This window comes from Xenopus laevis, chromosome 4L (genome assembly GCF_017654675.1).
Source record: "Xenopus laevis strain J_2021 chromosome 4L, Xenopus_laevis_v10.1, whole genome shotgun sequence".
Classification (NCBI taxonomy): Eukaryota; Metazoa; Chordata; class Amphibia; order Anura; family Pipidae; genus Xenopus; species Xenopus laevis.
Window position 1 is genome coordinate 129,042,256 of NC_054377.1, and position 13,946 is coordinate 129,056,201.

The following is a 13,946-nucleotide window of genomic DNA, read 5'->3' on the forward strand; positions in this document are numbered from 1 at the left end:
AGTAAACGCGCGTGTGTGTGACTGTCTGTAGCTCGGGTTGTACCACTGGGTAATGCAGGAGCGGGTGTTTGGGGCCCTCAGATGCTGAGCAGAGTCTGGACACTAAGCAGGCGCCTCTCCACCATGAGGCTTCAATCTGATGAGTTTAACGCTTTGTTTACCGACGGGTTAAAGAAACTGACAAGTGAGTCTGTGGGAGTTTTGTGCCCAGGCCTGGACTGGCATTCTATGGAGTCTGGCAAATGCCAGAGGGGCTGCTGTAAGATGCCACAGACACTCACTATTTAATAGGCTGGTGGGAGGCAGTTTGTCTACTTAAAATGTTTGAATCCCAGTCCAGGCCTGAGACAGGTCCCTATTGCTTTCTTTGCAGCTGGGAGTTGTAGTAGCACATTACATAATTCACTAAATAATTCAATATTTATTGAATAGTAGGGTTGCCACCTTTTCTGGAAAAAAAATACCGGCCTTCCTATGTATTTATCTTATTTCCCTATTAATAACATTGGGATCAACCATCATTTTTACCTCCCAGGCCGGTAAAATACCGGCCAGATGGCAACCCTACCCGGTGATCATAATCGCAGACTTCTGAGCCTTAAATGAAATACGCTGGCCCAGGGTATCATTTTTGTCAGCACCAGTGTCCTGCCTCCTCTCCTAGGAATTCCTTGCGGCTGTTCTGGATATCTAGTACGATCACTGTGTACATCATGCTAAATTAATAGGTGGAGTAACTAGATGTTAGTGGGCCCCGCAGCAAATTCAAGTTAGGCCCTACCCCCCAAAAAATTGCTTGGTTGACTGATTTTACCAAAATATATTGTAATTGCTCATTAAAGGGGTTGTTCGCCTTTAAATTAACTTTTAGTATGATGTAGAGCGTGATATTCTGAGACAATTTGCAGTTGGTTTCCATTTATTATTTGTGTTTATTTTTTTTTAGTTATTTAGCAGCTTTCCAGTTGGCAATTTTAGTTTCAAATTCTGGTTCCTATGGTCCAAATTACCCTAGCAACCATTCACTAGAGTCCTGCAGTGGGTCAGGTACCCGCGGGTTACCCGCAAAAACCCGTGGTAGCCTGCGGGTTGAAGTTCCAGGTGAGGGTATAGACGCGGGTCTTCTCAATTGCGACTTTTACTCCTTTTTTTTCCTGATCACGCCTACTTCCTATGATGTCACTTCCAGTTTACAATGACAGCACTTCCTGATTCTTGATGGTTAGCGGGTCCGGGTTGCAGATAAGGTATTTGCGGGTAAGAATGCGTGTACGGGTCGGGTTCCAAAAAATGGACCTGTGCAGGACTCTACCATACACTGATTTGAATGAGAGAAGGGTGAGTAATAAAAAGTAGCAATAACAATACATGTGTAGCCTTACAGGGCATTTGATTTTTTTAGATGGGGGTCAGTCACCCCATTTGAGAGCTGGAAAGAGTCAGAAGAAGAAGGCAAATAATTAAAAAAAAAAACTATAAGAAAAATGAAGACCAGTTAGAATTAGCCATTCTATAACATACTTAAAGGTCAGATAAAGGTGAACAACCCCATTAATTAGGGCCTTATTTGGCCCTCTACACTCCTGGGTCTGCTTCCTCTGTCCTTCCTTCCCTGGCTGAAGTACCCCTTTGTATAATTACCTTCATGGCATTTCATTCTTCCTACTTTGTGCTTTGCTGAGGTAGGAAGTAGTGATGTTCGGGTCGGGATTTCCCTGACCCACACCCGACCCTAACCCACCCTCCCTTAGCCCACTTCCAGGTTCCTTTTATAGACCTGCCCCGCCGATGACATCACAAAAGGGGCGAGCAGGCACAGCGTCTATAAAAGAAGAACCTGGAAGTCGGCATTTGACGGTAACAAGTCGGCCTTTGACACCAACCACCCATGAAGAAGAGTGCGAGGTCGGCCCGAACCCGCCTGACCCCGCAGGTATCGGGCTGGCCCGCACATCACTAGTAGGAAGTGAAGAACATGACAGGCCTGTACAGAGCTGTGACCTCAACCCAACTCAACACCTGTGGGATGAACTGGAGCCCTGATTCTAAGCCAGGCCCAATCATGTAACATCAGTGCCCAACCTCTTATATATGGGTAAAAGCAAATGCCACCAGCAGTGTTCCAGTATCTAGCGTAAAGCTTCCCCAGAAGAGTAAAGACTGTTATAGCAGCAATGGGAGGACCTACTTATTCCCTTTATTTTAGGAATGAGATCACTGACAGGCAGGTATCCAGACATATCTGGCCATATAGTGTATATAGAGATGGAGCAAACCTTATATGTGTGTGTAGAGCTCATCATTCCACTTCATTTAAATAGATCACTGAACACCTGGGAAACGTTAATGAAAATGGTGACAATATATTCCTTTACTGCACTGCAGTGTCCCAGCGCAGTGAGTGGAAGGCTCTAAGCTGATTTAAAACATTCAAATAGTTGGGGGGAATCTGTGTGCCAGTCCTTATTGAGCAATAAAGTACCGGGATATTGCCTCAGTTGCCAAGGCACAAATTACTTACTGCTAGCAATAATGTTTCCCATGACTCAAAGTCCATAAAAATCCATATTTATTCAATTAACATATTAAAACGGTTTTAGATACTACCCCATGACAATCCAACTTGCGCGTTTCGTACCCTCCGGTAGTTTAAGGAGAAGAAAAGTTACCGGAGCAATAGATTAGCCACAATAGTGCAAGCTATAGGACTATTTAGTCTACAGAATGCTTTACCGTACCCGATTAAACAGCCCTAGAAGCTGTTTGTTTAGGATAGCAGCTGCCATATTAGCTTGGTGTGACGTTACTTCCGGCCTGAGTCTCGCCCTGCTCACTTATAGCTCTGAGCTCAGATTACAGCAGGGAGGGGAGCAAACTGAGCATGCTCAAGCCCTAGCCCTGGAAGTTTCAGATGAAAGAAGTCCATGTGTACACAATAGAAGGAAAGAAATGCTGTGTTTCTTTTGACAGAGGACTCAGAGCAGCATTTCTTTGAGGGTTTACTGGTGTATTTATATAGACCTTTCTGATAAAGTTTTATTTAGTTTTAACCTTTCCTTCTACTTTAATAATAATGATTAAGAGGGTACGAAACGCGTAAGGTGGATTGTCATGGGGTCTGTAGGTTCAATAAGTTAATTGAATAAATGTCTAATTTTATGGACTTTGATTCATGGGATAGACGTTTGCTAGCTCTAAGACAATTTAGCCAATACATTAGCATTTACCTACTCTACACTGTTCTTAGTACTTCAAACTAGACTTCATGTCCTCAATCAAGTTGTGTGTATAAAGAAGTGAAAAACCTTATAATATTACAAATACAATAACTTTGTCATATCTGTAGATCCCCGTCTCTTAACCCTGGATCCCCAGATGTTGCTGGATTGCACCTCTCTCTCTAATCAAAGATAAGAGCATGCTGGGAGTTGTAATCCAGCAACGTTTGGAGATCCAGGCTTGGGAAACTGGGCCGTAGACCAGTGTTTTTACTTGGAAGATATAACTAACCCGCTGCCGCATCTGTATTCTAGATATATTCGCTAAAGACCGCTATGAGCTCCGTATAGCAGGAGGTGCTGTAAGAGATTTGCTCTCTGGAAAACAACCGCACGATGTGGATTTTGCCACAACAGCAACTCCAGACCAGATGAAGGACATGTTTATCAAGGAAGGAGTCCGGATGATCAATAATAAAGGCGAGAAGCACGGCACAGTGACTGCCAGGGTGAGCTACATTGGTCTGAAATAAACACAGACCAAAATAAATAACAGGCATATCTATTTTTCTGTATATTTTGTAGGGATGCAACGAATCCAGGATCAGCCTTTATCAGCAGAATTCGGATACCCGGCCGAACCAAATCCGAATTTGCATATGCAAATTAGGGGCGGGGAAGGAAATTGCGTGACTTTTTGTCACAAAACTAGGAAGTAAAAAATGTTTTCCCCTTCCCACCCCTAATTTGCATATGCAAATTAGGATTCGGTATTCGGCCGAATTTAAAATAGTGGATTAGGTGCATCCCTAATATTTTGCCTGTATATCGGTTTTGTATGAGTGCCCTTCACTGGTCTCCCATTGTATTCAGCAAACCAGCGATCCGTGTGTTTTATTAAAGGGGTAGTTCACTTTGAAGGTACATTTTAGTTTGTTATAGAATGGCTAATTCTATAAAAAGCATTTTTTCAATGGGCCTTCATTTTCTGAAATATTTGCCTTTTTCTTCTTTCCAGCTTTCAAATGGTGGTCACTGACCCCATCTAAAAAACAAAGGCTCTGTAAGGCTACACATAAGTTATTGCTACTTTTCATTACTGCCCAGGCCCCTCCCTGATCATATTCCAGTTTCTTATTCAAACCAGTGCAGGGTTACTAGGGTAATTTGGACCCTAGCAACCAGATTTCTAACATTTCAAACTGGAGTAGTGCTGAATAAAAAGGTAAATAATTCAAAAACCACAAAAAAATTAAAACCAATTTTAAATCATTTCAGAGTATCACTCTCTACATCATACTAAAAGTTAGTTCAAAGGTGAACAACCCCTTTAACAGCTGAACACTCTGAAAACCAGTGCAGGTATGAGACAGGAAATGCATTTGTGTACAACTTGTATTTATATTGGTTTTTGGTTATGTAGAAACTTTTCTTTCCCTTCAGATTAATGAGCAGAATTTTGAGATCACTACTCTGCGGGTGGATTTGCACACAGATGGTCGACACGCTGAAGTGGAATTCACTACAGACTGGGAGACCGATGCAGAACGGCGAGACCTGACCATTAATTCCATGTTTTTGGGTAATATACTGCACAATGGCTGTACAAAAAAAACCTTTTAAACAAAAATCAGACTATAAGAATACTTGGAAACCATTGTCACTAAACACTGGTCAGCAACCTCTTGTTTATGCCTTTTAAAGGATAAGTAAAACTTTAAAATAAGGGAATGTAAAATTGATGAGGGTGCTATTCTAAGAACTTTTACAATTTACATTCATTATTTATTTTCCTTTAATTCCAAGATATTGAGATATATATATATATATAATTAATTTTGTTCCAACAGCTCCACCTGCTGGTCATTTTCCACCAAGTCTGACCACCAAGTAGTCAAGGAAGTTTTTAAGAGAAAGAAAGAGGCTGCTCTGATGTTCTTCTGGTTAGAAAAAAAAATAGAAATTGTTCTTAAATGTTTCCTAAGCAGAACAACGTCAGAGCAGCCTCTTTCTCCTGACAACTTTCTTGACTACTTGGTGGTGAGACCGGTCAGAAACTGACCAGCAAGTGGCGCTGTTGGACAAAAAATGAATTCATATTAGCAGTACATGTATCCCTTAATATCTTGTAATTAAAAGACAATAAATAAAGAATGTAAATTACAAATGTGCTTAGAATAGCACCCCTGTCAGTTTTACATTCAGTTATTTTAAAGGTTTACTTATCCTTTAACAGCACATACACAAAAACATTAATCTCCTCAATGTGGTTTATTAGCTAGCACTATAGAAGTGTACTATGCACCAGCACTACATATACCCCTCCCAGTTATAAAGACATGGGCTTCTTTCAGTGCCATGGTTCAGGTCTGTAAACTTTTTGTGTTAGAGAAATAGCTACTTCCTTTCATTTATTATAGATATGTGAAGAGCTGTGCAGTCATACAACTACAACTGCTCACTTTTAAATTAACTTTTAGTATGATGTAGAGAGTGATATTCTGAGACGCTTTGCAATTAAATTACATTTGTTTTATTTTATCTTGAGTTATTCAGCAGGTAACAATTTCAGCAATCTGGTTGCTAGGGTCCAAATTACCCTAGCAACCATACACTGATTTGAATAAGAGACTGGAATATGAAAAGGAGAGGACCTTAATAGAAAGACAAGTCATAAAAAGTAGCAATAACAATACATTTGTAGCCTTACTGAGTAGTGATGTGCGGGACGGCCCTATACCAACAGGTTGGGCGGGTTCGGACCGACCTTGGCACACCATTTGCAGGTCGTGGGTGGGTTGGGGTTTATCTCTTCTGACTGCTCTCCCCACCCCTGACCTTACACTGCCAGCTACCTGCTTCAAGTTTTTTAGGCGTGCGCCTGACCCTTTTGTAGGCGGGTTGGCGTGGGTCTAGAGTGGAGAAGGCGGGTTTGGGTTGACTGCGGGCGGGATCGGGTCAAGTTTTTCTTGATCCGCACATCACTATTTAAGAGCATTTGTTTTTTTAAATGGGGTCAGTGACCCCCATTTGAAAGCTGGGAAGAGGCAGATACTTTAAAGGAAACATATAGGATAAATGAAAAAACCCTAATTTTGTAAGCAAATATAAGTAATATATGGTGTTGCTTTTACATGGTGCTAAAAATGAATATTATCTTTAAAAATAGCCCCTTTATTAGAGCTCCCTATAGATTTTCTCTGGTCCCTGTCTGTGTTTCAAATGAGGGGTGGGCATGTCCTAATGGTCCCTGCCAGAAGCACAGTAGGAAGGGGACAGCCAATCACAGCCCTGCAGTCACACAAGCACAGACAGGCTTCAGTTCCCTGTCAGGTCCTGCTAGCTGCTGATTGGTTCCTGTCCTACAGTGCAGTGACCCGAGAGTCGCCGGCTCCCCCTGCACAGCCTGGGAATTCAGGGAGCAGGAAGTGGAAGGGAGGAATTATTAAGGTTTTTGCAGAAATATTCAATAAATCAGCCGAAACACTACTTTTTTAAGCACAATTCTTCTATATCTAAATTAATATACTCTAAAGAAGAAAAAACTTAACGTTCTACTTAGTTAATGTAAAAGTGAACCACCTCTTTAAACAAAATATGCGGCATGTCCTTTGTTAGCCTTGCACCCAAACTTCTTTTGTCACTGTTCCTCTCTCTCAGGGTTTGATGGGACCCTCTATGATTATTTCAATGGGTATGAAGATTTGAAGAAACGTTGTGTTAGGTTTGTGGGGGATCCATCACAGCGAATTCAGGAAGATTATCTGAGGATATTGCGCTATCTTAGGTAAGAAGTGCTTCTAATTCAATACTATTAATGTTTCTGAACAGTCAGTGCTTTGCTAAATGTGAACTACGCAGTGAAATGATTTTTGTCATTTGGTTGCCAGCATGTTATGGTAGCTGTGTTCCAGGCATGCTACCCCCAGTTTTCAGGAAATCAGATGTAATTTGACAGTCGTAATTATAATACTATTGTTGGTCTGCTTTTAGTTTTGTCTTTAGCAATGCAAATGCATACACAGGTGGGTTGAGGTCAGCCATTGAAGAATATAGCACTTTATTGCCTTCAAAAATTCTTGGGTTGCTGTTGCAGTATGTTTCCGACCATTGTACCATGATGCACTGTTCTATTCTTTTTGCAGAATCTGGCTGCATGTGAGCAGATAATATGGGCCTGTACACTTCAGAGTTCATTCTGCTGCTTATAAGCGGTTATATTCTCAATAAAAAATAGTGATCCAGTTCTACTGGCAGCCATACATACCCTAGCCATAACACTGTATCCACCATGTTTCACAGATGATGGCATCTGCTTTGGAGCATGAGCCCTCCCTTCCCTTTTCTTCCCATCATTTTGGTACATGTTGATCTTAGTTTCATCTGAGAATATTTTTCTAGAACAAAGCAGGATTATTTATATTTTCTGGCAAAAGCTATTTATAGTTACTTTGGTCACCAGTCTTAGTGGCAGTGTTGATCTATTACAAGCCATATTAGGCGGTTGGAAATGGTGAAGCATTGTACTGCCGATAATAATATGCAACCTGATATGCTACTTACCTATAGTAACAGAAGCAGCAGACTCAGGGTTGGACTGGGCCGACGGGACACCGGTAAAAAAAAAACAGATCCGCTTTTTAATGCCGGCGACCACCCTCTGTCGGGAGGTCGCTGATAATCTTGCGCATGTGCGCTGCGTTCCTGTGGCGCCAACTACGTAAAAGTTTTTAACAAGTGATTAAAAAGAAGCAGAGAGTGAGTGAAAAAGGCGGGGGAAGAGGAAAGTAGAGAGGTGCTGGGCCAAGAGCAGACACTATTGCACAGAGCAGGCCGAGCCTTCCCAGCTCATTATAAACTTTCAGCGGCAAAGCGTACAATAGAGTGAGTTCCATGGTAACCAGGTTCCCTGCAATGTTTCATTGTTTTCTTCAGCCAATCAGTGCCCGGGACTAGGGGAGGTGCGGCGCTGAAGGGGTGCTCCTGTTGTCCCCCACACAGGTTGGCTCCCTGACTTCGCAAAGATGACAGAGTCTGCGCCTGTGGACCAGACCCCTCTGGAGGAAGTGGTGCACACAAATCCGGCACAAAACGCATGCGGGGAGGCTGAAGTGGGGCCCTGGGGCAGCAGAACCGGTGGGCCCCAAGCCCCCCATTCCAACCCTGAGCAGACTCCTATTCACTGAAAGAGCTTTACGATATATGCATTTAGAGAAAAAAAATAAGGGTCTCATGGCTCCATCTTCATTTTCCCACACATCAATTTCACTTTTTGTTTGTTAATTAAGGTTCTATGGAAGGATTTCAGAGCGGACTAGTGCTCATACATTGGGCACACTGGATGCAATTAGAGAAAATGCATCTGGACTGAGGGGCATCTCTGGAGAACGCATCTGGGTAGAACTAAAGAAAATCCTAGAAGGAAATCACGTCAAACATCTGATCCAGATTATCTATGAGCTAGGAGTGGCACCGCATGTAGGTGAGTATTGCAGAGTAAGGCAGGCAGCAACAGAAATTATAGTGCAGCTCTGATGTGTCACTATAAGCTTTGTTGGGGGTAATAAAAGTTACTATGTTTGCCCAGGAGCAGAATCCCAAAGCAACAGGTGACATTTACTGGCCACCTGGTTTGAAGAAGACCTTTCACCCTAAAAAAAGAATTCCAAATACCATTTTATGATGTTACTCAAGCAAAATTAACTTTACTCACACTACATAAATTATTTCAATCTTGTTTCTTTTAGTCTTGGAAATCACAACCCCATCAAGCAGGCAGCAGCTATTTTGTGGACACAGTCAGTTATTGAAGAAAGCTTTAGATCATGCCAAAATCTTGTTTATGTACCAAAATGGGGGAACTGATGCCCATTCTCATGCAACGACTACAAAATTAGATATTACAGATGGAGGAGGAATGTAAGGAGCGCAGTGACGTCTAGGGAGTGCAGAATGGAAAGTAATTCCCTGCCCCGCCTCTATGCCTAAGAGGAGTGGCAGGAAATATATGATTGACAGCAAAGAGTTTTAAATGAGTTTATTACTGGTATGGATGTTTTCATAAAAAAAGAATATGAGTTTCATGTTTAATATGAAACAATTTTATAATACAACTTTTTATGTCTGGGTGCCAGGTCTCCTTTAAAGGGACAGTTCAGTGTAAAAATAAAAACTGGGTAAATATATTAGAAACATTTTTTTATTTTGCACATACTAGTTATCCAGGCAAAAATGTAATGTATAAAGGCTGGAGTGACTGGATGTCTAACAGAACAGAACACAACTTCCTGCTTTTCAGCTCTCTAACTCTGAGTTAGTCAGTGACTTGAAGGGGGGGCACATGGGACATAACTGTTCAGTGAGTTTGCAATTGATCCTCAGCATTCAACTCAGATTCAAAAGCAACAGTTATGGCACATGCCCCCCCCCTCAAGTCACCGATTGGTTACTGCCTGGTAACCAATCAGTGGAAACCAAGAGAGCTGAAAAGCAGGAAGTAGTGTTCTGTCTATTATGTTAGACATCCTGTCACTCCAGCCTTTATACATTACATTTTTGCCTAACTAACTATATTAGAAACATTTTTTTTATTTTGCACAGCCTGTCTATTTACCCAGTTTTTATTTTTACACTGAACAATTCCTTTAAAAGCAAACATCTTATTGGTTGCTATGGGTTACTGCTACTGGGCAAACTTAGTGCCTTTAATTAAAGGCCTTTAAATTAGGGCTGATATCAGATCCGGAGATATTATTCAGGCTAAAGTAATTTGTGTTTTTTGCCTGCCATCAAAATATCCAAAATAGCCTCTAATCATCTTCCTTTGTTTGTTTGAATTTTTGTTTTGATTTTCATGCCATTGTGGTGTGGAAATGTACAGAAGCACATTTTCATGTAAGAAATATATGTGTGAAAATATAATTTACTGTTTTTACGTACAATAGAGGTGATATCTTTTTTTATGGTACCATATTTTTAGGAAGAAAAAAAGGGAAGGGGGGGGCTTGCAAAATGCTCAAAATGTTTGTGTGCCTCTAGGTTTACCCGAAGATGGAAACCTGGAGGAATTTGCCAGAGTCTGTGAACACAGTCACCGAATGTCTCCAAAACCGATGACTCTCCTGACTGCTTTGTTGTCTAACATGGATCATGTGCAAAAACTGGACCTAAGGCTAAAGATATCCAAGGAGGAGAAAAATTTGGCCTTGTTTTTGCTACAACAACGCAAAGAGTTGACAGCTGAACGAACAGATGAAGCACCCCTCAAGCCTTTTAAGGATTATGTGGTTGATGTAAGTGCTACAAACATTTTACAAATCGTCAAGATATTGCGTGATTTCTTTAGTTGTCTTAATCAGTAAGAATTCATTTTAATATGTTGCTCTATTTGTAACATGATATTTAGCCAGTGTCTCATGCAGGTAGTGCGAAGCGCTTAACACTATAATTGTGTACCCACGACTGGTCCCGCTTTCTTGTAGCCTAAAACTATAAAATATGCCTATTCACATCTTGTTCCATCACAACAATCTCTTTCTGCCTTTCAGTCACGTGAGCCAGATGCACACAGGAAGATATGCGAGCTCCTAAAGTACCAGGGCGAGGAGCAGTTTTTTCGAGAGATGGAGGCCTGGACGTTACCCCGCTTTCCAGTCAGCGGCCATGATTTGCGGCGTATGGGTATCTCGTCTGGCAAAGATATTGGTCGAATTCTTCAGGAATTGCGGGAACACTGGAAGGAAAGCGGTTATCAAGCTAGCAAAGAAGAGCTTCTGAACAGAGTTGGGCATGAGTGAATCTCCAACATTAAGAGACAATGTAGGAATTTGTTCTTGTCACGGAGAAGCCAATCTAGTGTCTGAGAAGAACAACTAAGGAGCTGCCGCATGGCTACAGCACTGGGATGCTTGCTAGGGAGTGAGGTTTATGATTTGATTTAAAAATGATGGAATGCGCAGGCATGGACAGAACCTCCTAGTGCCTCCCAAGAGTTTGGCATTTCTAAGTTCAACCAAAAATGTTGGAGATGGGTACAGCAGTCACTTGGAGAGAAATGAATAAAGACAGAGAGGCGCTTATTACTTCACAGGTTTTATAACTTCTCATTTAAAGTTCTATTTATTACTTTGCTCTAGACATTAACATTTTTTTTGCAGTGCAATATTCACTTCTCAATTAACAGAGAAAAGAGCGAGTACAAAGAAAGCAGGTTCCACACTGATGCCCCAGCGAGTGGTTTAAGGGAAGGACAAGAAAGTTCTGCTTCTATCTGTGCACTTCTTCCTGTTACCACACTGGGGAGCTGCTTTATTATTTTTACACTCCTTTAATGAATAGAGGTTTTCTGTTTACAGATATCAAATTGGAAAGTCACATGTTTGTAACTCCTACATTTTCAATGATTCCTGGTGCAAAAAAAAATAAAATTGTGCTATTAATTTCCTGAACAAGTTTGCTGCTTTAAGGGCTCTTACATACGAGTGGTTTTACCTGCACTCCCCTGCGTTGTGCTTTCTTCTGTTCAGCCGCAGGGGAGCGCAGGAGTAAACGCACTGAGTTATTGTCAATGGGGCTGTACTCACAGACGCATGTAAGCGCCGAGCGCTGGTAAAATGCAATATACTGCATCTCAACCTGCGTTTGGCGCTTACATGCAGCTATGTAAGTACAGTCCCATTGACAATAATTTAGTGCGTTTACTCCTGCGGCTGAACGGAAGAAAGCGGAGCACAGGTAAAACCGCTCGTATGTAAGAGCCTTTAGGGTAGAACTCCATGGGCGATTTCGGCCCGATCCGAAGCGATGTGCCAAAACGCAGGCGTCCGGTCGGATGCAACAGAAATAAGGTAAGCAATAGCAATGTTGGATGGTGTCGTAATGTTCGTCTGACGCGACTGTCTGATGCAGAAGCTGCACGCTGTGTCTGCATCCGACAGTCGTGTCAGATGAACGATGCGACTTCAACCGGCATTTCCATCACATCCGACTTGACGTCTGCATTTTTGCTCAGCATGTCGGATCGTGCTGAAATCGCTCGTGGAGTTCTACCCTTAAATGCATTTGATGGGCAACCTCCTAGCTTAGGACCTATTAACCTAAAAAGTCCTCTGACCTGCCTCGCTGTCTGATTGTTCATTAAACAATCGTATGAGTTTCCCTGGCTGTTCTCCATATGTTTTAACGGCTGAGATAGGAACATAGGTGCAAAGGATTTGCTTTACTTTTCAAAACTGAATTAGACTGTAGACAAAACTTATTGCTGATTGATTGGTAATGACTTTTTTCTAAATATCTTCATACACTAGCTCCTTAATCTACCACCCCTTAGATTCAGTGCATGGCTCCTGCAATACCAATTGGGTAAAAGAGAAATTTAAAGCTCTGCAGCTGCCAATACACTAAAGCCAAAATCTGACTGGCAGAGAGGAGCACCGAGTGAATTATATCGTGTAGTATCCATATGATAAGAGGGGTTAGGGAACATTATTCTTTTTTTTGGAGACTAAAAAAAATTAAATATATTACAAAAATAATTTTTGGACCCAAAAATCATTAAAAAATCCTAGGTGTTACATTCGTTTTGGCTAATTTTGATTAGATCTCAATATGGTGGTTTTGTTGATAATAGTGCGAAGAAACAGACCTTTCCACAACATTCAGGAACTGTAAAGAAGGGCCGTATCTCTAATGGGATACAAAGGTTTTGTTCTATGGGAAGAAAACATTTTGATACCAGCAATGCACAGAGAGAACATTCCTAATTGGAAAGGCATAATGTGACAGCCCATCTCCATACTTACATACAAAGGGCTAAATTACAGGACAGGTACCTTTTTATATCAGCAATATGATCTCACATGCTGGGACACATGCAGAACCCCACACCTGCAGAGCATCTGTCTTGTGCAGAGCTAAGGGCATTTGTTGGCTAGACGAGAGAAAAAGCAGAGCAGTGATAACGTAGTCCCTGATTTAGGATTCACAGACAGAGAATTGGGGAGTGATCGTGTCCCTCTTCACCTTCATCTGGCTCAGGGATCCGAGGCTGCAAAGCTGAACGGGTCAAGCCCCAAAACTTCTGAGGTGACAGGTCTTTCCGCACTGCAGTGAATTTCCATCCCATGTGACTTCCACAGACCCTACATTGTGCAATTGTCCAGGCAAACCTGCAGTGCAGAGATATTCAATAATAAATACAGCAAGTAAAACAGGGAGGACAGAAAGGGCATGCCAAATAATGGTGATAGAGGAAATCAGAGAATAAAAAGAAAAATCTATAATCGAAAACAAAAGGCCATTGCAGTGAGTAACGGAATTCTGTGACAAGTTACATTGATCTCGCCGAAGCCAGAAAGTGCGGGGCATCATGGGAAAGCATAAAGAAGCACTTTGCATATACTGCAGAAACAGAACTAATGAAGCAATTACAGGGAAATAACAAAAATAACAAAAAGGTCAGCCTGTTAGGTAAGAGACAGAGGACAGGATGTTCTGTTACACAAAGGGAAAGAAAAAAAGAGCAAGAAGATACTGGATATTTAAAGGAGAAGTAAACCCCTTATTAAAAAAAAACCCTAGCTAGCTGCTAACCTGGGCAAATGCCCCTAACTTTTTACTTACCCCTTGGTGCAGATTCATGGCATCTGAGTTCACAGCAGCCATCTTCTTCTGGCGCTTCAGCAATTTTCGTGACTTTCGGCGCATGTGCAGTTGACAAAAACCCGAACA

The 13,946-nt window shown here is 41.7% G+C and overlaps 2 protein-coding genes across 5 annotated transcripts in view; one reads left to right on the top strand and one right to left on the bottom strand.

Annotated features, from left to right (window-relative positions):
• trnt1.L (tRNA nucleotidyl transferase, CCA-adding, 1 L homeolog) lies at window positions 1–11,304 on the top strand. 2 transcript variants are annotated; one of them, NM_001096379.1, is given in 7 exon segments: window positions 1–184; window positions 3,534–3,727; window positions 4,662–4,800; window positions 6,879–7,005; window positions 8,507–8,700; window positions 10,257–10,510; window positions 10,766–11,304. In NM_001096379.1, coding segments are annotated over 7 exon segments (1,260 nt in total). In that variant the 5' UTR covers window positions 1–81; the 3' UTR covers window positions 11,015–11,304.
• The window catches only part of crbn.L (cereblon L homeolog), a 26,524-nt gene continuing 23,878 nt past the window's right edge, over window positions 11,301–13,946 (bottom strand). For all 3 annotated transcript variants that reach the window (XM_018259005.2, XM_041590796.1, XM_018259006.2), the window contains exon 11: window positions 11,301–13,384. In XM_018259005.2, coding sequence (XP_018114494.1) covers window positions 13,198–13,384 — 187 coding nt within the window. In that variant the 3' untranslated portion in view covers window positions 11,301–13,197. The remainder of the gene's footprint in view (window positions 13,385–13,946) is intronic.

Coding starts and splice junctions, on each gene's coding strand:
- trnt1.L (XM_041589442.1), top strand. CDS start 3,650: ATGAAGGACATGTTTATCAAGGAAGGAGTCCGGATGATCAATAATAAA. Junction 7,006..8,506: donor AGGATATTGCGCTATCTTAG/GTAAGAAGTGCT, acceptor TTGTTAATTAAG/GTTCTATGGAAGGATTTCAG. Junction 10,511..10,765: donor TTAAGGATTATGTGGTTGAT/GTAAGTGCTACA, acceptor TCTGCCTTTCAG/TCACGTGAGCCAGATGCACA.